The 22,214-nt window shown below is 39.5% G+C and overlaps 9 protein-coding genes and 1 non-coding gene across 10 annotated transcripts; 5 read left to right on the top strand and 5 right to left on the bottom strand.

Moving 5' to 3' along the window:
- Positions 1-1,067: 1,067 nt before the first annotated feature.
- Positions 1,068-1,556, bottom strand: SS1G_13832 (hypothetical protein; the record flags this gene model as incomplete). Its single annotated transcript, XM_001585213.1, has 1 exon — positions 1,068-1,556. One exon carries the CDS (start codon positions 1,554-1,556, stop codon positions 1,068-1,070), a length of 489 nt encoding a protein of 162 aa, XP_001585263.1.
- Positions 1,557-1,932: 376 nt separating this feature from the next.
- SS1G_13831 (hypothetical protein) lies at positions 1,933-2,826 on the bottom strand (the record flags this gene model as incomplete). Its single annotated transcript, XM_001585212.1, has 2 exons — positions 1,933-2,015; positions 2,337-2,826. 2 exons carry the CDS (start codon positions 2,824-2,826, stop codon positions 1,933-1,935), a joined length of 573 nt encoding a protein of 190 aa, XP_001585262.1.
- A 936-nt stretch (positions 2,827-3,762) lies between these two features.
- On the top strand, positions 3,763-4,875 carry SS1G_13830 (predicted protein; the record flags this gene model as incomplete). Its single annotated transcript, XM_001585211.1, has 1 exon — positions 3,763-4,875. The coding sequence occupies one exon, from the start codon at positions 3,763-3,765 to the stop codon at positions 4,873-4,875; it is 1,113 nt and encodes a 370-aa protein (XP_001585261.1).
- Positions 4,876-8,486: 3,611 nt separating this feature from the next.
- On the bottom strand, positions 8,487-8,717 carry SS1G_13829 (predicted protein; the record flags this gene model as incomplete). The annotated part of the gene is made up of 1 exon (XM_001585210.1): positions 8,487-8,717. One exon carries the CDS (start codon positions 8,715-8,717, stop codon positions 8,487-8,489), a length of 231 nt encoding a protein of 76 aa, XP_001585260.1.
- A 1,277-nt stretch (positions 8,718-9,994) lies between these two features.
- SS1G_13828 (hypothetical protein) lies at positions 9,995-13,138 on the top strand (the record flags this gene model as incomplete). Its single annotated transcript, XM_001585209.1, has 5 exons — positions 9,995-10,393; positions 10,447-10,956; positions 11,003-11,504; positions 11,554-12,905; positions 12,980-13,138. 5 exons carry the CDS (start codon positions 9,995-9,997, stop codon positions 13,136-13,138), a joined length of 2,922 nt encoding a protein of 973 aa, XP_001585259.1.
- Positions 13,139-14,190: 1,052 nt separating this feature from the next.
- On the top strand, positions 14,191-14,298 carry SS1G_14597. Its single transcript has one exon. It is a non-coding gene; the product is annotated as a tRNA-Ala (tRNA).
- Positions 14,299-14,975: 677 nt separating this feature from the next.
- Positions 14,976-15,742, bottom strand: SS1G_13827 (predicted protein; the record flags this gene model as incomplete). Its single annotated transcript, XM_001585208.1, has 3 exons — positions 14,976-15,035; positions 15,480-15,508; positions 15,697-15,742. The coding sequence occupies 3 exons, from the start codon at positions 15,740-15,742 to the stop codon at positions 14,976-14,978; spliced, it is 135 nt and encodes a 44-aa protein (XP_001585258.1).
- Positions 15,743-15,778: 36 nt separating this feature from the next.
- Positions 15,779-16,006, top strand: SS1G_13826 (hypothetical protein; the record flags this gene model as incomplete). Its single annotated transcript, XM_001585207.1, has 1 exon — positions 15,779-16,006. One exon carries the CDS (start codon positions 15,779-15,781, stop codon positions 16,004-16,006), a length of 228 nt encoding a protein of 75 aa, XP_001585257.1.
- A 1,774-nt stretch (positions 16,007-17,780) lies between these two features.
- On the bottom strand, positions 17,781-19,060 carry SS1G_13825 (conserved hypothetical protein; the record flags this gene model as incomplete). The annotated part of the gene is made up of 4 exons (XM_001585206.1): positions 17,781-17,828; positions 17,896-18,686; positions 18,790-18,907; positions 18,992-19,060. The coding sequence occupies 4 exons, from the start codon at positions 19,058-19,060 to the stop codon at positions 17,781-17,783; spliced, it is 1,026 nt and encodes a 341-aa protein (XP_001585256.1).
- A 1,365-nt stretch (positions 19,061-20,425) lies between these two features.
- SS1G_13824 (hypothetical protein) lies at positions 20,426-21,897 on the top strand (the record flags this gene model as incomplete). The annotated part of the gene is made up of 2 exons (XM_001585205.1): positions 20,426-20,788; positions 20,836-21,897. The coding sequence occupies 2 exons, from the start codon at positions 20,426-20,428 to the stop codon at positions 21,895-21,897; spliced, it is 1,425 nt and encodes a 474-aa protein (XP_001585255.1).
- Between the last annotated feature and the right edge of the window lie 317 nt (positions 21,898-22,214).

The following is a 22,214-nucleotide window of genomic DNA, read 5'->3' as shown; positions in this document are numbered from 1 at the left end:
TTTGTTTTTCAAATTGTTGTTTTGAGATTATTGAGTTCGGAGGGGTTTTAGAGAGTAGAAAGAGGGGTTGGTTTGAGGGTATATGTGAAGGTGGATGTTTGGAGTTGGGGATGGGGTTTGGGTTTAGGGTTGGGAAAGATGGGAAAGATGGGAAAGATGGGAAAGATAGGGAGGATAGGGAGGATAGGGAGGATGGGGAGGATGGGGAGGATAGGGAGGATAGGGAGGATAGGGAGGATAGGAAGATTTGATTTGGGTTTGGGTTTGGGTTTATAAGAGAGGGGAGTGGGTGTTGATGTGTAGTTTCTTTGATGTTTTTTGGGTTTTTTAAGGGAGGGGGAAGAGGGTTGTGTGTGTGAAGTGAGAGTAGGGGAGGAGAGGAAGGGAGGAAGTTGAAGGGAGGAAGTTGAAGGTCCGGGAGTGGATTTATAGATGGGAATGGAGATGGAGATAAAGATAGAAATGAGAATGAGAGAATGAGAGAAAGAAAGGGCTAATATTATATTTTATTATATTTATATATTATACTACTACAAACAGAAAATAAATCTCTTTATCATCATTTATTACTTCAAGAATATATCATATATATCATCTAATCCACCCTGTGACCAAAAGGGTGTTTATAGACCAGCAATTGTATTTAACTTAGAATCTACAGGTGAAGAGCACCTGTAGATGGGGATAGCTACTCTATATATACACAAATGAATGGCCTAGCCGCAATGGCTAGGCAAAAAGAAGTCATATTTATTCCTCCAATGATCTTACTTTACCGATAACCATTGATACCTAGTACTTGTCCGGATCTGATCCTCAGGTCACCTAAATCGCATACTAATCTCGAGTAATCGTATCATGTGTGGACATGGTTAATGTACCTGAGGTTTCTTATATAATAAAGGTGGGAGGAAAGCAGGGATTTCCGTCACACACCCCCCCACCGCTCTGTGATATAATGATATGAAAAAAAAAGAAAAAGTCTTGAAAGAACTTAAAGAGATGGATATATTATTAAATTGATAAATATATAACGTAATGTATGGGGAACTCGGACACTTTTTCAATTATTCTACACACGATCTTGTTCTACGAGCCACACAATCCTCCAATTCCAATTCTGAATCATTTGAACTATTCTCTAGCTCTTCTTCTTCAATCTCTTCTTCTGATTCTTCAATTGGGCGCTTGCGTGGTCGTCCTCGTAGCTTTTTCTCCTTAGGTTTTTCCTCCGCCTCATGTACTATTTTCAGTATTTCCTTAATACTAAAGACAAATTGACCTTGTAATTTGACTCTTTTGCCTTTAGTTCTCTTTTTTCGAGTCTCAATTACTTCCTGAGCATCAGCGAGCTGTTTCCGAAGTAAGGCTATCTCAGCATTTTGAGATTCTACAAGTCTAGTCATTCTCTTGGCATATCGACGAATTGGTGATACAGGAGAACCACTGTTTGCTAGAGCTGTATTAAAGATCTGATTTGCTTGCATTAGTTCTGTTCCATCTGGAGGAGAACTTCTGAGTACAGATAAGTCTAGGTCTTGATTAGGGGTTCTCATTTGTGGAGTAGAAGGTTACTGGGAGAAGTTAAATAGTAATATATCGAGTACTTTTTGTAGGGCAAAAGGTACTAAACCAGTTTCTCTTCAACCAGCTTTAATATTAGAAGAATTCAATGTTTTTTTTCTAATATTTTGAAAGAGTTCTACTTATTCAGCTCTTTGAATTCGCTTTACACCAGCTCGAGAATATCGATCGACCTCCAAAGTATGATATCGTTTCATTGGCCTATATATTGCAATATTAAGTGATTAAAGCAAGTGGGAGTAATGAGGAGGTAATATAAGTAAATCGATATCCTTCTCTATACAGAAAGCAATAAAGCTACTTGTAATATAATTTGAATAGCCATCTATAATCAAAAGTCGAGGTCGGTCATCTGACACTTTCTTGGATTCTGGTTCGAAAACCCTTTTTAGCCATTCTAATCCATGACTTTTGAGGTCCATCCATTTGTACTAATAAAGAACTATTAGCTTTGAGGTATATCCTTTAAAATCCATACAGAATTCGTATTCTGAGCCTTGAAAATAACTATAGGTGATAAAGCCTTTCCAACTGTATTAACACATTCAAATACAGTTATCCATTCTTGCCAACTGTATTAACACATTCAAATACAGTTATCCATTCTTGCTTACCAGCTGTAACTTTCCAATTCGATTTCTAAGTAGAATCGACTATAATGCGCATACTTTAAGTACTTCCAACTCCAAATCCAATTTCGTCCATATTATATATATCATCTAATTTATACTTTCGTTCAATGAGATATATACAAAACACATCAAACCAAATCTGAATATTCTCCGGAATTGCCTCTTTAGCCCGATTAAACTCTAATTGATGTGAATAGTATATTTTAAGTTCTGGATATCGTTTTTGGAATCTATAGATCCATTTGTGGTCTATAGATGGAATTTCTGTCGAGGTAGGAATTTGAGATAACGCGACCTGAATGTATCGAAGACGAATTTCGTCGGCCATTTCCTTCACCAATATAGATGTAGCAGGGAATCCAGTAATCGTGAGTCGTGAAATCCATCGTACAAGAGTATTTTCTTCTGCGTTTGAAAGAATTTGAGCTATTTCGTAGGTTTGGGAACATGTTTTCTTCCCAGCCAGCCTATCGGCTAGAATGGACTTAGGGACTTCAAAATGCTCTGCAGCCTTTCTAATTGATTTAAATTCTTTTAATTGAAGTGCAACTATAGTCTGTTGAAGCTTCTCTTCAATCTGAGCAGGTGTAAAAGGTGATTGGGTATACATAATAAAAGTTATTAGGGTTTCAAGTTGGCGATGGGCAAAAAGTGTCCGAGTTCCCCATATGTCCGAGTTCCCCATACGTTACGTTATATAAATATATATTCTTTATATTATTAATTTATACTAATAAAACTATCTACCTATTCACCTATTCATCTTATCACCTTATTATTTATCAAATATCTCAACTTCTACAAACTCAAACTCAACCCATCAAATTTAATCTAAATCTCTCTCTACAATTTCTTTAAATTTATCTCCCTTCTTCCGCTTAAATTCTTCCCTCGAGCTCATCCCCTTATCTATTCTTAATTTAATTGTTTATTTTATTTATATTCTTCTCCTTACTAATATCATTTATATATCACTCACTACATTTTTATTTTTCTGAGTTAATGATATAATATTTATATACAATCTTATCTATCTATCTATCTATCTATCTATCTATTATTTTATTTTTATACTCTTCTGTTGAGGAATGTTGAATATAATTATCTATTCAGACAATAAATAAAGATCTTAATAATTGATTTTTTGTTTTATTTTTATTTTTATCAGATTTGATTTGATTTGGAAGGTTCTGATGTAGTGTGGTGTGAACAGATAATTATGATGAATATGAATATGAATAACACTGAACTACAATAAATAACAACAAACCCCGATGACTAAATAAATAAATCCATGACTCGAACAGACACATATGATTTATTTTTCAGTCTAGTTTGCTATGTATAAAAGGCTCATCATTCCCATTCTTTTTCTCTTTCCCTTTCTCCTTCACTTCATCAACTTCCTCCCCCTTCCCAACCATCCACATCAAATTTCCAAATCAAACAACATCGAACATCCAAACATTACCACAACCCTACCCCACACAAACATACACATAACTAAATCCTCTCTTCCCAAAAAATCCCCAAACCACCATCCACCATGGTCAATTCCCAAAGCACAGCACAATACCGCAATCTCCCCGTCAAAGTCGACCACATGGCCCCTCCCAACCAAAATCTCCGTAGCATGGTAAGCGGACATGAAACCATCTTATTCCACCTCATCCACAATTACATGAACAGTGAGGATTTCCTCGCAAAGACACCTTTCGCAACAAATCGCGAATACACACCCGAACTATTCAAACATCTCCAAGAGAATTTTCCCGCCTATGATGACACGGACGTCGAAGTGGCGCTCGTGACGCACATATTGGTCGAAGATGAGAAAAATGGAGATGGCGCTGAATTTTTGAAGCTTTACTCTCTCTGTGCGAGGATGCAAGATGTCCACCATCTCGACTATCTTGAAGATGACAAATTCATCCGTGCGATGAAGGTGTTTCGCCCCGGAGGTTACGAGATCAGAGACGAAGATACTTTCGAATGTCTACTTGATCAAGCTTCTAGCTTCAGTCGTAGTGTACCGAAGGGTCCGGGGACAATCTCAGATTTGATACGACGTCCGGCTGCAAGCATTGTATTGATGAGGGAAATGAAGAGAATTATCAATGTCAATTCAGGACAACCTGACGAATTTCGACTTGCTGATTTTATGCATTTCAACCATGAAGAGGCGGTTTTCGAAGGTTGCTCTGATTTGCTGGACGCTTGCATCTACTTCAATCGCGAATTTGAATCTTGGATAACAACGGCCGAGTACGAACAATATTGTACACCTTTAATATACAAGACCCTTGAGATGAAATTCACGAACATGGATCCCGATCGCCTTTCGCAAATAATAGATAAGAAGTTGAAAGTGATTGATAGTTCATGGGACGAAGCCACTAAGTTAGGTATGATAGAGAAGAATGTGCGAGTTCTCAACCAGATCCTAGATCTCAATATGCATCAGGATTCCATGCGACAAGCATTGACCACCCTCTCCATCGCTTACCAGTGGCCAAAACAAAGAGCTGCGTTATTCTTGGCTGAATGTTCACCCTGGGACTTGTGCTACGAGCTGGGTGGAATCGAAACTGATGATGGATCTTCGGTCTTGCGATTCCTAAAGAAAGAGGACTTCGTTATGGATACTTCGGGAAGATGAGAGGGAGCCTGTATAATTCATTAATCGTTGATATTCATAAATAACTATCAAGGCGAACTTAACAGCCGTACAACACATTCAATACGCCCAATGTGAGCATGTGAAGTATTTGTGTTCGTGAGGTCATCTATGATTTTGAAAGAGTAACCATCGGGTCGTGAGAATCTCCACGAGTGTTGACTTGATGGTAAGATCTGGGGAGAATCAGTATTTTACCAATAGCATGGTAATATTTATAATTCGTGAAACCTAGTCAGGTAATAATTCACCAGTAGGATTAGTGCTCGACATGTGTAAGGTAATGATTTCCGACTGCCAAAATTTGCATATAAAGAGTAAAAAATGTTCAAGGATAACATCATAACTACGACGGCACTTCTGACGGAGCGTCAATGATGAGCGGTAAGATTTGTCAGAATAACAAAGAAAGCCTAATTGAACTTTTGACTCTATATGCTGAGGCGAATATCATCGATGACTGGTTGCTGGTATTTGAAAGGCTTGGCCAGGTCATCTCTCTTCTCTTCTCTTTTCTCTATCAACATCGACTTTCAAGAGGGAATATTCAGATAGAATCGTACTACTAATTACATACGATCACGAAAAGAATTATGAATGTGCCCGAAACAAAACGACATAGTCTCTTTCTAATCTTCCCAGCTTGTTGGAGCCTGAGCTACTGGGTAACTAAAATCAAACCCAATATCACCTTCAACGTCAATAAACTAAGTGCGTATGAAAATGGTTGTGGTTTTCTTGCGAATGACTATGAGGAAGAAAATGGAAAGAAAGAAATGTGGTGATTGGGAATTATTTCATGCTGTGATATCCAAGTATATCTCGATTTGATATCTAGATCCATCGGATCTTGATATATTGTGTTGCAACTCTGCTGCAGCATCAGAAAACTGATGTCACGAGCCTAGAAACCATCTCAGTCTCACAAAGATTTTCTGTTTGAAATTGTCTTCAATAAGATGATGCGGTGAACATGCTGGCAAGTACCTACGATAATATGTTTTATCGTTGGGATAAGGTAGAAGATAAATTGTTTCAAGATTTATGAGATCCGGTGGTATGAAGGACGTATGAAAATGAAGTCATGGGGCGATGCAGTGTCAAACGGCTATAGTCTGACTACTCTGAAGATAGGTAGCCCCAGATGCCGTCGGAAGATCGATGTTAAAAAGGAAGATCAAACGTAATGATGGTATTTTCGGGTTTCTTGCTCCAGACCAATAATCGTATATTGGATATATGTATCTTGATCAAAGTGACGTAGTAATATACACAAAAGTGGTTCCGCATGTTCCAATTCAGGCACAGATCGGAATAGATGCGTTAAAGGCACTTTCCTACGATCTTGAAATAGGCGATTGAGATGAGATAATGCACATCAGCATGTCACAGGAAGAACTGTGATTAGATATTGATGCTGTCGTAATTGTGATAATCTGTGCTCGAAATCGATGTGTATCGAGATTTGTGGGAAGATTGGATGTTGTGTTGAACTGGGACGATATTATCAAGGTTTTCTCGAGATATTGTAGGAGAAGTATAAATGAAATAATCGGAATGTGATCAGGCAGAGGAAAGAAATAGATCATGTATCAGGAATATTTGATCTGACGATACGAGATTGAAGAGATTCTGTAAACTACTCGGATGTTGTGGAATAATAAGAGATCAAAATCTTTGTTCTCATGTTGTGATATTGAAAATCCTCAAAGCGATATTTTCATGGCAATCTCAAAGGTACCTGCACAGTTCATATAATATGCAATCGTCTATTACCCAACAGAACAGAACATTATTATATGCAGGAAGATAGATAGAAGAATGCGGAATGATAGCGATTATGTGCAATGATCAAAAATCAGAACAATTGAGAGGCAAATAGAAGTATTGTACTTCACAAACAAACACAAGTTAACCCTAGTACAGCTGGGGTGACTAATGTAGTGTAACTTGGCACTTCCATACACCATACACAAGTTCAAATGTGTCATATGATAGGGGGAAAGGATTGACTTGGCGGGGTACTTTTTCGGAGATAGAATTCCTTGAGAAAATCATGAATGTCCGGTATGTCGAGAAACATCAAACAATGGTACTGGATGCAATAAAATAGTACGAACTGTAGTGAAAAATAAATCTCGGAAAAAGTTGAAAAAGTGATAGATTATGCAATTATGTTGGGATGTATGTTGGACGAAGAGCAATTTCAAGGCGATAGATCAATAGATCCTTTTAATCTATTGAAATGCATCGACGATGTCTTGCATCTCTTGGAAATATTCATTATCCGGGTTGATGGAGATTCCAAATTCTGTTGATGAAGGCGGGGAAATAAATTATCATGACCCAAAGTGGGTAGGCTAAGGTGGATGAAATGTTGTGTTGTATGTTTTGGGAAAAAAGGAAGAAAGTTTGGAATGAATAGTCGAATACTGATGGACGGTGATGAAAGTGACATGGTGGGAAGTACAATGGGTGATGCTGCATTCGCCTCTCGTCTAGGATTCTTTTCTTCCCTGTGCATGAGGATATATGTATGCATTCAAAATGCGGTGATTGTCAGACTGCAGAACTGCTGCGTGTTGGTATTGGTGCTGTTGTTGGCTGTTATTTTCTTTCCTTTCTTCCGACTTCGGAAAATCGAAATGTTGTACTCAGCGCACCAAGGGTATTGACATGATAATTTGTGGCTGTGTGAAGTGAAGTTCTAGACGAGAGAAGAGATTAATTCTGAGGACATGATCATTGATGGGAATTAAACTTACAATATGCAAGTCAGGATTAGTCCTAGGTACCATGTGGGTGGGTGACTGTATTCTCAGAGATCCTTTGATACCTAGGTGTGACGAATTAATATCATTCTACTCGGCGACAGAAGTAACTTACCTAGTATATATGTTGAGCCTCAATATATGAAATGTACATGAGACAATGGTCGAATGTGTGTATTTGGTGTTGTAAAATACTAGATAGGCATTGAGTACAAAGAAACACACACCGAGTTAGAAGAGAAATAGCTTAGTAATTAAAGCTTAGGCGGATTCATTCCGTTCAGGATTTCTTCATCAGCCTCAACAAAAACGAATGGTTCCAATTCCATTAATATATTTGATGCCTACCGTTGCCTTGAAGCATTTATGTGCGAAAGAATGAGTCAATGAGAAGGATGGATGTCTTTTGAGACCTATAGGCTATGAGTAAGGTAGGGGTTGAATGCCCTGTTTAGCTGAATACACGATACTATCCATTCCATGTCCTATGTCTTGACTTTTGAATTGGTCCCTCGTTGGATTGGGCAAAGGATGTAACAGCCGTGGAGATTGAGTTGCCTCGTTATTGATAGGATGTCCTCTCTCGCTTTCCGGTCAACCGGTACCGATATCGATGTTTGTGATTCACAAGCCATCTCCACCTACCTAGGTACCTAGCAGGCAACATTTAAATTCGTAACAACCGTGGATTGAAGGATGGTGTCGGGATATGTTGTAAGATATTGTACAGGAAGACGGGGAAAGTGTAATTGTTGATATACTCAACAGTAGAAATGTGGTAGAATAGAAAGTCAACGTATTGAAGTAAAGAGTGGGTAGATACTAGGTAGGTAGATAGGTAGGTAGGTAGGTAGGTAGGTAGGTAGGTAGGTAGGTAGGTACCAGGTAGGCATGACGGTGGATGTCATTCTCATACATTTCATCTTGGTGGTGTGCAAAAGGCTCAGCCTCGTTTCTGTCATCGTTCCATAAGAAGTTTGGGCCATCTTTCATCAGGGTCGATTGACGCCAGAGGACAGGGATACTTCTTTTAGTGATCTTTGGTGTGGACATTACTATCAACCAATCATAATCAGCGGAAGAACCATTAAAGGTGCACACTAATACACACTAATACACACTAATACGCACTAGCACACACAAAACTACTCTAAAACCACTCTAAAATAGATGAATGCTACCCTGATTGCTCTAGTGTCATCTGGATTTAACTGTGATAGTGATAGTGATAACAGGCAAGCTCTCGGCTCTGCAGGCAAAACGAAAGAGCTTCAGCCTTCAGCCTTCACGTAAGGTAGCTTCACCAGGTTGTGAGGTGTGAGGTGTGAGGTGGGAGATGTACGATGCGCGATGTGTGATATGTGATGTGATGCTCATTCGAACTGCCATTCATTGGATTTACCACTCAAAGTTGTATTTCCAACATTCCCTACAGATACGGTAACGGTAATAACAATCAATCAGTCAGCTTCTTAATTCATTCTCTATTCTCCATTTTCCAAAGAGTCAGTAGGTAGGTAGGATTACATGCATGACAGTCACACCGATTAAAACTAAGCATTTACCTATTTAAAATCATCATTCACTCCCTCAGCCTTTTATTTCTATTTGAAGGAAAAGATTCCCCATCTTGAAAAGGTCAACTGCTACTTTTGTACTTCTTTCATTATTGCATCCCTCTTACAACCATTGCATGACTACTTCTAACATCTACTTGTTCATCAACCCTCTTAACTTTACATATCTCGTCTACCCCTCATCTCGTTGCTGTTCCAGATTACTTGTGATTAGGAATCATCATTTGACTCGGCAATAACCTTTCTATCACCAATTCACGGATATCAAGGCGACCTGCAGCAGCTGAAACCAAGTCAATACCCACGAGGTACCAAGTAAGTGTCTGATGATCAATCTATCCGTCAGCAAACAATCAATCTGGTGATTGATAGCCGTAGCCGTGCAAGAGTTACACTTCATTTCTTTAACACACGGCTGCAACTACATCTGCAGCTGCATTTGCAGCTATTTTGGTACTTAGCACATACAGCAGAAAAGGCTTTGGTACAATCAGTGAATCTGCAAGATTTGCTCATCCAAGTCAATTCTAAAATCAGGCTAACTCAGATTCATCAACTTAGGTCATTGACTGTATTTGAACCGTACGATAATTCAACCGCAAAATAACATCTTGCCGCCATAAAACCTCAAATTAGGCAGTCAATCATCAACAACACCATTCCAACTTGCATAACAATTTAAACCTCCCAATATCTTTCTTCGCAACGGCTACGTTATTAAGATCAAGAAAGGAAAAGGGTTGGCCGAACAAGATGGATACCCCAAGTTCAAGCAAAGGTAGTGAACAAGTCAATGAGAGAGAGGAGCCTGCGACTGTGGTTACGGGAGAAGGATCATCGACTGCACAGATTGAGGTTAAGCCCCGACAGGCCACGGAGAAGCAATGCAAAGCCAAAAAATCTAAGAAGGAGAAGGCGGATAAGAGTTACAAATCCAAAAGCAAGAAAACTAAAGAGGTGATAGAAACCGAGTCTGAGAGCGAAATTGATGAATCGTCGGATTTAGATTCTACCTCCTCTTCTTCCAGTGACTCCGACGAATCAGAGACGGAAACTGAAAAGGAGAAGAGAAAGAGAAAGGCAAAGTTGAAGGCCAAACAAAAGCTCAAGGAAAAGCGTAAGGCTAAATCAAAGAAGAAGGCTAAGAAAGATGTGGGTATCAATTCGTTCCATTTTTAAATACGCTAAATACTAAAATTCTCTAGGATACTTCTGACTCCGATTTAACTTCCGATTCAGAATCAAATTCGGATAATGAAGATGAAGAGGATGGAGACGATTCCGGTGATGCCGAAGCCGATGACGATGCCGATGAGGTGGTTGACGTTACCAATGCTCAACTTCAGGCACAATTGATGCAAATTCAAGCACAGCTCCAAAGATCTTCATTATCGCACCCTCCACAATTACCACCAGTATGGAATCTACCTCCTCCACCTGCAGCACCAAATTCCCTTCCTCCCGGTACAAGACAGCACCAGGCTTTACGTAGAAAGCTTCTGTTGGATGAGAGGAATCAAGGAAAAAAGATTAAAAATGACAAGGGCAAGAGAAAGAGAGGAAGCAAATTGGAATACAAGAGAGTCGATCAATTATGGGATAGCACAATTCATAATTACAAGCTTACCGATACTGCGGAGGATGAAGAGAGTTCGGAATATGATCAATATCTTTTCAATGTTCGCCGAACATTTGATTGGGAGGGAAAATATAAGGTATGCTTTCAGATTTCTTGCTTAATCACCTGCTAACATTCTAAAGGCGACTGTTGTTGATATCAAGAGCAAACTTTTGAAAGAAGCTCTCAATGAAGCTATGGATGGTGTCAAAGGTGTTAGTTTGGTCGAAGAGACCCCATGCATTGACCCCAACCTCCTTTTCCTGTACTTGGAGGACCTTCGAAAATCTTGCAAACAATTGAAAAACAAGAAGATTACTGAAAAGAAAGGCAAGAAGAAGCTCAAAAAGAGAAATGAGACCAAGAGAAAACATCTCAAAGTTCTTTTAAAATATCTCGACAAGGATTATGCCTCGACTAAAAAGACCCTCTATCCAATGTTGGAAACTGGAATCATAACATTTGATCTGCTCTGGGCCTTGTACAAGCCTAATACCTTGGCTTATACGACAACTTATGGAACCATTGATGAGCCAAGAGCTTTCAAAATTGAATTGGCTGAAAAGAATATTAGTTTCATGAAGGGCACTTGGTATAATATCGAGGGTAAATATTTGGAATATGATGGAAAAACGTGGGGAATGGGTATGTTACATGTGTGTTCCACCAAAATAATCCACTAACGTCATTATAGGTACCATGGATTGTGATGTTCCAGCTTTCAAAGGTGCAAGAAAGATTACAAGTCTTAATTGTTATCCTTTGAAATATCACAAAAATGAAGCCAAACTTCGTACCGAACTTATTGAGAGAGGTAAGAAATTTGTGGCATTACAAGGCGTTCACTACAAGAGTCATAAAGGAATGGCATATTACAAGAAGCGCAAGTCTATTGTCAAAGTCAATATTGATGGTAGAGTTATGGTCGACCCTGCTATTCATCGACGAATCCTACCAAATTATAACGTCAGCACCGTCAAGCCTAATGATCCAGATCTTATCGATGATTCGGATAGCGAGGATTATGAATGTGGTTGTTGTGGTGATGACGATTCTGATGATGGTCAAGGAGATCGAGGAGATCGTGGATTGGAGAAGAGAGAAGATAATGATGAACCAAAGATGAAGCTCAAGGTTGTTCTCGATGAAAAGGAGAAACCTCATCTAGTTTCAGTTCCTGTCGATGAAGATGGCAATGAAGTTGTTGTTGAGAAATTGGATGAAGTTCCAAGTAAGATTACCAATAAGGACAACAAGGATGAAACTACACAGGCAGAAGATGATAAGAAATCTCTTCCTATCTTCACAGATGAGGAATATCTAATCGCTTCTCCTGTTGTTCTTGGATTCGCTTTTGCTGAAAAGCTTTGGCTCGAATTCACAGTTTCAGGTATCAAAGATATCGTTTGGAATGAAGGTGCTTACGATTCTCTGGTCTTGGAAGACAACACCAAAGCTATTGTCAAAGCTCTCGTCGAATCCCACAAATATCATCCAGCCGAAAGTATCGATGATGTTATTCAAGGCAAAGGTAAAGGACTTGTGGCTGTTCTTCATGGTCCTCCTGGTACAGGTAAAACTCTCACAGCAGAAGGTATATCGGAACTTCTTAAATGTCCTCTATACATGGTTTCAGCTGGAGAACTTGGTACCGATCCAAGGACTCTTGAAGCAGAACTTCAAAAGATCCTTGATATTGCTCATGCATGGGGTGCAGTTCTTCTTCTTGATGAAGCAGATGTTTTCTTGGAGAGGAGAACAATTCAGGATATTCATCGTAATGCTTTGGTTTCAATTTTCTTGAGACTTTTGGAATATTTCCAAGGTATTCTTTTCTTGACTACCAATAGGGTTGAAACATTTGATGATGCCTTTCAATCAAGAATTCATATCGCATTGAGATATGGAGATTTGAGTCCAAAGGCAAAGAAGAGTGTTTTTAAGATGTTTATTGAGAGAGTTAGGGTTTTGGAGGGTATTGATACAATGCCTTTTACTGAAGAAGATTATAATGCTTTGGCTAGGAATAATTTGAATGGAAGACAGGTATGTTTTTTTCGTGTTTGTTTCAATCTTTTTCCTTTCTTTAATTTGAGGATATAATTAACATAATACTTTAGATTAAAAACACAATTCGTACAGCTCAAGCCCTCGCTGTCAACAATAAAGAACCACTTTCTATGGAACATATTAAACGTGTTTTGGATGTTTCAAATGCATTTGATAGGGATCTGAAAGGAGGAACAGGTTTTGAGGATGCTATGAGAGGGTACTTTTAATTTTTTTTCTCCTAAATATTATTGCTGGCAATGGTTGGGATAGGATGGTTTTTGGGTGATGGAGTGAGGTTTCTTTCTTTGGGCATAAATAAAATCAATTTTGTTTTTTTTCTGGTCTTTTTTTTTGGTTTATTTTTATTTTTTGGTAGGTGGATGGGTTGGGATGGATGGGATGGATGGGATGGATGGATGGATGGACTGGGATGGGCTGGGGAAATGGACGGAGAGGAATGGTATTTATTCTTGATGGTAGTTTATTTGGTAATATTCTTTACGATTGTAATCTTATGATTTTTGGGTTAATTTTTTCTGGAGGGGGAGGACGGCTTTGATGTTTTTGGATGGATTGTGGGCTGTGGTTTGCGGTGTGATGGATGGGATGGGTTGGGATTGAATGGGATGGGATGAATGGGTTAGGTTGGGAAATGATAAGATTACATATAACACATAAGATCTTCTTATATGCAAATTTATATGGCGATGGTGTGATATATAAATAAGATTATATAGATACTTATATGTTTATTTATTTAAGCTTTTGTAGTTGTCTGGTCTAGTCTGGTCTAGTGGTTTATATATGGAGGGTATGAATAATATAAATAATATAGTGTGACGCCTCACACCTCCGGGTCACGTGGCATACCCCGTTTGTATTTAATCACAGGAAAACCCTCTACTCTTGTTTTCCTTCTTTTCTCCTTAGCTTAGTATTTTTTTTTTTGGTAATTGGTTTATTTATAAATTAAATCATAAATTTGTACTGGTATAATAATAAGATTATAATAAGATTATATTTAAGTAGGTACAGAGTATATTAAAATCAAAATCAAAATCAAAATTAATAGGAAATTTCCCACTCATTTATATTACTGTTTTCACTCTACTCCACTGCTCCACCGCTCCTCTCCACTACCCCATTTTCAAGCCCGCCACCACCAAAATAAAATAAAATAAAATAAAATGCCCCTCCGTTGCCCCTCCCTCCCCTCTTCTCTTTGAGCTTCTCAAGGAATATTATGCTTAATGAATGAAATTACAGCGGATTAATGATTGGGGATGTAGTATAGTGGTATTATGTTCGCTTCGCATGTCTGTTGGTACACATATAGATAAAATAGTGTGTTTGTGAAAGGTCCCCGGTTCGATCCCGGGCATCTCCATCGTTTTTGATTTTTTGATTTTTGGGGTTTTAGGGTGGGGTTTTTTGGTTTTGGGAGATTTGAGTAGGGGGTGGAGATGGATGGGACGGGGATGGGGATGGTGTCAGTTTTTTATTTTTGCAGAGAGAGGGGAGGGGAAGAAAGAGCGTTGGTTTGTTAGAGGTGGTGGTGGTGTGTAACGATGCTGTACTGGAGGCAGCGGCTGCCTAAGGTTTCGTCTGGTTGGTAGTTGTGGGTTAAGGCTTTATCACTGGTCTTCACTTGGAAGTGAAGTCGTTACTAGATCAAGTAGAATATAGATAAACTAATTGATAACTAAGTTGAGCACGAAGCTCCTAAACTATGAAACTATTTTAACTATATACTTCTGAATATCATTGGATAGTCTGGATAGACTGGTCTACCCGGGCTATCCCCTAGACTGGATAGACTAGGTTATCTAGTCTATCCATCACGTGATCCTTTAAAGGCCTCAGGACACTAATCCTGGGATGATTCCTATCCTGGGATAATATAGCTCCTAGGATAATTGTCCTGGGACACATATTATCCTAGGACACTTTATTCTAGGACGAATAGCGTCCTAGGACACTTGTCCTAAGCCTACATGGTTGCCTAATCGTTTTGTCCTAGGATACTAGTTATCCTGGGACATATTTTATCCTAGGACACTTGTCCTAGGATTCCTTATCGATAAGGACCCCCTTCGGAAACAGCGGCCAAAACCGCCGTACTTGCTTTTATTGTGTTATAATAACCGTGATTCGTGACATGGTGGTGAGAAGAAGGGGGTTTGATAAGAGGTGGGTTTTTTAATGAGAGGAAGCGAGGGGGGAATAATATTTAATTTTTTATATTTTAATATAAATTTTATATTCATATAATTAAAATAATTATTTATAATTAATAAACTATATCCTTTATTTATTTTTTAATAAGTATAATATTAAAAAATCTTAATAAATTAAATAAGTGTTACGAGGTTTGCCGTCTAGATCACGTGGAAGTGCTCTAGGCTCTCGAAGGTGGTTTATAACTAGGCGTCAAGCAGGGACTTAAAGTGTGACGCCTCACACCTCCGGGTCACGTGGCATGCCCCGTTTGTATTTAATCATAGGAAAACTCGCTACTCTTGTTGGGATGCGAAGACTCAACACCTGTACGCGGTGCATCCTACGAACCTCCAGCTCTCTTATGAGAGTCTGCAGAGCTAAGTTTGAGTTATTTGATGGAGTCGTGGTAATTGGAAGAGGAAGAGGCGCCCGATCACGACGTTTTTACCCGTTTGCGGTTTTTTGACAGTTGCATTATCGAAATGCGCTCTCTACAACACTACCTTTATTACGAAACAGAGGACAACACCATCATCTACGACAATACGCCACGAAATCATCTCACTTCTTAAAAGTGAGACTCCTCTGGAACATATAGTACAACTCGACATCTTTGACGCGTATATGTTATATACTGTATACCTCCCATGATCGACACGACTGAAACGACAACAATTTATATACCTTCCATACGGGAACACCGGAGGAGTACTGTTGAAGGACCTGAGCTGATGACGAAACTTACTCTGCTCTCATTCAGCGGAGGTATGCTACTTACGGAATCGGGACACCCGTACAAGCCACTACCTGTGCATGCTATAGTTACGCTATATGAGGATTGGTGCTCCTTCATAAGCTTTCTATTGGCAGGATGATCAGAATGAGGACGAGGCAATCCTGACGGTGGGCGATTACAGTACGTTCTGGTATATAAGGAGTAATTGGATTGATGGTATCGGGAAGGGGATCAGGGATGAAGGGTTTTCGAGTACAATGTTTTAATAGTATGAGGGGAAGGGAGAGAGATCAAGAGCCAGTGATCTAGTGGACGAGGATGACCACAATTACAACCCCAAAAGGCCTACCGGCTCAAACCCCACCTGCGAAGGCAATCATGTAAACCCTGCCCTAGCCCCCTTTAAATTGTATATAAATACTCCCCCTAGCTAGCTAGTAAACCACTCAGAGGCTTCTCCTCTGAGCGTCATTTGTCCAAAACTGGAATAGATGGCTAAGGTTATCACGCGCCAAGGCGCGTGGGCCTACGGCCTATGACGATAAACACAATCAATCAATCAATCAATCGCTACTCTTGTTTTCCTTCTTCTTTTCTCCTTAGCTTAGTATTTTCTAATACAAGATACTTTACCCAGTATTCTTGAGTGTGACATAAAGTAATGACAATAATGATATGCAATTCGTAACTAATAGTAGAGTATACTAAATGATTGATCTTGATCTTGAGCACGAAGCTCTATACAAAGGAAATCCATCTTGATTATATAGACCTTTGTGCCGATGGCTAGTCTGGAGCCGTTGCTCCTAGGAGCGGGCGTTCCTGATTGTTCCTAGGAACGTCCGTTCCTCACCGTTCCATCACGTGTTTTCAAGGTCATGTGACATTCTATCGCAACAGGTGTAACACTAAGTTCTACAGAAGTGTGAAGCTCTCCTACAGAGAGCTTCTCAATCTAGTCCTAATAGGACTAGTGCCCTGTGCACGTGCTAGGCTGGAACCATTCACTTTAACATATTTTCTATTTAAGAAATTTTTTTGAAATTATATTAAAAGCTTTATATTTATAAAAGTATTCTAAAATATATTTAAATTAATAAAAATTATCAAAAAAAAAAAATTAAACTTAAACTTATAATTAATATTCAATCTTAAAACTCTTCATTTTTTCCAATTTCAATCTCTTTAATGAAATAAAAAATATGTAAAAAATACAAAATACCTAGAGTATACGACTGAGTAATGATAGGATCAGTAAGTAGGGTGAGAAGGGTGGAGTATTCGGAGTTCAAAGTAATTATTAATAAATGATAAATGATGAATAGTATTAAGATACCGAGGAAGTGAGAATGTTAGAATAGAGTGGATAAAGCGGGATCAATAAATAGAATGGAGAGAATATTAAATGAGTAGGTAATAAATATATGTAATCAGTGAGGGAAGAGGCAGAGAGAATGCATACAGCAATGGAGATCTTTATCTTATAGGTTTAGTATTGATGTTAGTTCCTTTAGTAGAGAGGGGAATGTGAGGATGGAATACAAGTGAAGGAACATAGGTGCAAATCTTAAAGTCCTATTCATGGCAAGGGAGACTTTCAAATAAGGAAGTAACTGAGATACACATACAATAACATAGAGGAGAGTCATTTCATTATAATTTACATCGCTTGCATAATACATGCTAAAAATCAGATATCATAACCAAACACATTTCATCCATTTCATTTAAAAATCGAAATCTTTTCTATATTCCTTCCTTCCATCATACGTGTACATACATGCGATATAAAAGCGCGAGTATTTGATTGGAATTCAAAAAATCAAGGATTCATTCCAAATTCATTTTAGGATTTTGAGATTGGTAGGTGGTTTTCGAATTATTTTGATCATAAAGGTTTTAAGAGGATTTGTCTAGTTTCCTGGGTTCTTGGCGACGAATTCAACACCCTTTTGAATGTTCTATAGGAAATTTGTTAGTTTATATTTAAACATGGCACAAGGTATTGATAAAATCAGAAAAACATACCTTCTTCAAATCAGCCAAGCATGCCTCCAACAACTTCTCCTCAACAGCATCAACCTTTCCAACTTCGTGAATCTTTTGAACACCATCTGGTCCCAATTCAACCTTGGAAGCAAAGAAATCAACACCTTGATCCTTGTACAATGGGCTGTCAACGAAAGTTGGTTCAACGATACCAGCTTGTCCTTGGGAAGCCTTCAATAATGATTCGGCCATACGGGCACCAGCCATAGCCATGGAGAGAGTAGCAGATCCAGCACCATCCTTAGCTTGAACAACTTCATCACCACCGAATTGAACACGCTTGAGAAGGTTCTCGTTACCAACGAGATCTGGGTGAGATGATTGAGAGAAAAGAGGAACAATGGTAACACCAGAGTGACCACCAACAACAACAATGTTCTCATCAGCAGGGTCAGTCTTCTTGATTTCACTGACGAATCTGCTAGCTCTAACAACATCCAAAGTGGTAACGCCGAAAAGTCTCTTTGGGTTGTAAACTCCCTTAGCCTTGAAGATCTCGGCAACGATTGGAACAGTTGAGTTAACTGGGTTGGAAATAACGAGGATGTTTGCGTTTGGTGCAGATTCAGCAGCAGCTTTGGCGAGGTCGCGAACAATTGATGCGTTGGTGTTGAAGAGGTCATCACGGGTCATACCCGGTTTACGTGGGACACCAGCTGGGATCAAGACAATTTCGGCATCTTTGAGAGCAGCGGCAAGACCAGATGGTGTTGGCTCATATCCAGTAACCTTGGATTTGGTGTTGATGTGAGAAATATCTGCTGCAACACCTATTTATTCAATTGAATATCCTATTAGCATATCTGTAAATTTAATTCCTTTTCGACTTTGATCTTCTCAACAATATTGTTGTAAGAAATGGTGCCGACGAACCTGGACCTCCACGGATATCGTATAAAGCCAAATCAGTAACGCGAGGATTTAACTTGAGGAGAAGAGACAATGGTTGTCCAATTCCACCAGCGGCACCGAGAACTGTAACTTTAGAGAGCTATTTTGAGTAAAATTAGTTGGAGGTTCATAATGGAGCCAAGTTAATAGCTAGAAGAAATATTAGATGGAACATAAATCTTACATCTCTAGCAGAAGCAGAGAAAGCTCTGCTTTGGACTGCTCCAGTCAATGCTCTTCTTGCGGCGAACATGATGTAAAAATATATTATGTGGTGGTGGTGGAAAGAAGAAAGAGTGTTGTCAATTGAATATTTGATGGAGGGACAGAAAAGACTTTCGGTGGAGAGGAATCTTTCGTAACCGTAAACTGTGTTTGTGCTGAGGAAAGCTTCCGGCCTGTTCCCGATCGTTGAAGCTAAGCTTAAATAGGGAAGAGGGAGAATTTCTACGTATCACGTGTTGATATTGGACCGAGGTCGGCAATTGGAAGATTCGAGATCATATGAGACCATACGGAGTACAGGATCACATAAGATCATACATAAATCATTGAACGGATGAATGAAATCTTTTCTATGAGGGCAGCAGCTTTGGATGGTTTTCTAAGGCCTTTGTCCGTACAACCTTCAATGGAAATGACGCTCCGCTGGCCCTCCGGGGGCGACTGGCCGTGGAGGCAGACTATTTTCAAATCCGTCGAACATGCTGATTTATAGGATATGGTACTGTTGGATATGGAATTGAGGACGACCTTTGCACAGATGAAGGTGATAGACCTACTTCCCTGTTGAGAAGCACCTAGTCAGCTGTTGAAGTCTGTGTCTGGATTGAGCCTACAGACTGACTATATATCTTCCGGATCCCTTCATCATATCCCCTTCCCCCTGGTTGATTTGCTTTTCATAGTCGAAAGTAGATTCACCATCTCTATACTCCGTGCTCAGACTAAGTCTTCAAGCTGAAGAGCGTGTCATTACCACTATTCACCACACGTCACGCATACATTCTTATTTGAGATTTTTTGATTGGGAACGGACTTTTGCCATCAGATTTTGATTTATCCTATCCTAGGCCCCTAAACAACTTCTATTGTACAAATCAATCACTATTGAGCAGGAAATTCAAACACTAGCTACGCCGTTAATTGTCTCTTTAGCAATGATTTTGAGTATTGATACTGTTTTCAAGTTGTTCCATGTTTACCCGATCATTCAGTCATTTGATTTCACCCATCCAAGATCTAAATATCTTACCCAGATATCAATTGTTGAATCCAAACAAAGTGCCCTTTTTGTTAGAGCTGGTGATTTGATTCGCGCGCTTGAACAATCTGTCGTCGATCTAATCCTGATTCTGATCCGGATAAATTAGAAGCGCAGGGGGATACATGGTGGGGTTGTACAGAAACGGTAATATTTACAACTTCACATATCAGCCTGAATACAAAACTCATGACTTTCTCTGAAACAAAATATATAATATATGTATTTGCACGAGGAGATGCTTACAGTTTCTCTTTTCTTTATGATTCAGCATTTTCTTGCAACACGACACTACAATCTCGTCTACAATTTTCAACATAAATCTATTTAAGCTTAGTTTTACCTATCCCCAACATGTCTAATGGCATTCTCCAAGTAAAAGGCGAGCAAATCGTCGATGCCTCCGGTAAACCAGTCATACTTCGTGGAGCTGGTTTGGGAGGATGGATGAATATGGAGAATTTCATAACCGGTTATCCAGGTCACGAGCATCAACATCGAGCTGCCATGTTAAAAGTTCTTGGGAAGGAGAAATATGAATTCTTCTTTGATAAATTCCTAGATTATTTCTTCATGGAAGATGATGCCAAATTCTTTGCCAGTTTGGGATTGAATTGCTTACGTTTGCCATTTAATTATCGACATTTTGAAGATGATATGAATCCTAGAGTTTTGAAAGAAAGTGGCTTCAAACATTTGGATCGTGTTATTGAGCTTGTAGGTAGATATCATAGCCCAATGTCTACAAATATTGATAGAAATAGTGCGCCAAACATAATATTTACACAATCCTCGATATGCACACGGTGCCTGGTGCCCAAAATCCAGACTGGCATTCTGATAATACATCCAACTATGCCTCATTTTGGGATCACAAAGATCATCAAGACCGTACCATATGGCTTTGGTCACAAATCGCTACCCGCTACCGCGATAACCCCTGGATAGCAGGCTATAATCCAATCAACGAACCCTGTGATCCATTGCACCACCGTCTTCCAGAATTCTACACTCGCTTTGAATCCAAAATCCGTCAAATAGACCCTTCACACATCCTTTGGCTCGACGGAAACACCTTCGCAATGGAGTGGAAATCCTTCGATACCATCCTCCCCAACTGCGCCTATGCCCTCCACGATTACTCTTCCATGGGTTTCCCCACCGGCACCCCATTCATCGGCTCCCCCTCCCAAATCACCCATCTCGAATCCAGTTTCCTTCGTAAATGCACCTTTATGAGAGACCGCAACGTCCCAAGCTGGAACGGCGAATTCGGACCCGTCTACGAAGACTCCTCACTCGAGCCTAACGCCTCAGAAATAAACGCCCAACGCTACTCCCTCCTAGGCGCCCAACTAAAAATCTACGATAAATACCAAATCCCCTGGTGCATATGGCTATACAAAGATCTCGGACTCCAAGGCATGGTAACCACCTCTCCCACATCTCCCTATCACAGCCTGATCAACGCATTCCTCCGAAAGAAACGAGCGCTCCAACTCGACGCTTGGGGATCCCCAGCCTCGGAATCGTTGGATAAGGCGTTAAATCCCTTAATCAAATGGATCGAGGAAAATGCCCCCAAAGCAAAAGAACAATATCCCACGCCTTGGGGTGTCCAGAGACAAGTTTTAAGAGGCATCATACAAACTTATGTAGCGAGTAGTTTTGCAGATGAGTTTGCGGAGCTTTTTAGAGGGTTGGGAGAGGAGGAATTGGAGGCTTTGGCGGCGAGTTGGAAGTTTGAAAATTGTGTGAGGAGAGAGGGCTTGAATAAGGTGTTGAGTGATTTTGCGGAGGGGAGAAGGAAAGCTGAAGACGAGTGAAAGGATTTTTTTGGAAGAAGGAAGTTGATAAATTTGGGAAACGGAAATTGTTCTCGTGGCAGTAGTACATGGAATAGTAGTTCCTCATCCTCGCCTTCAATTGATAGAGAAAGCGGAGTGCCCGATAGTCCGAGCTAGCAGATCACACCTAGGCCTATTATTCAGGAAGCTATCAGTCTTTGAAATGACTTGAATGCTTCACAACTATTTCAATGTTTTTCCAATACTCAACTCCACTCCAATCTCCCAAGCAAATTCAAAAATCGAAAATACCGCATTTCTTTTCTAGACTGCACTCCAGAACCATTAAATACGGA

Source organism: Sclerotinia sclerotiorum, genomic scaffold, assembly GCF_000146945.2.
Source record: "Sclerotinia sclerotiorum 1980 UF-70 scaffold_27 genomic scaffold, whole genome shotgun sequence".
Classification (NCBI taxonomy): domain Eukaryota; kingdom Fungi; phylum Ascomycota; class Leotiomycetes; order Helotiales; family Sclerotiniaceae; genus Sclerotinia; species Sclerotinia sclerotiorum.
Note: the sequence above shows the minus strand (reverse complement) of the source record. Positions and strands in the feature narration are given on the sequence as shown.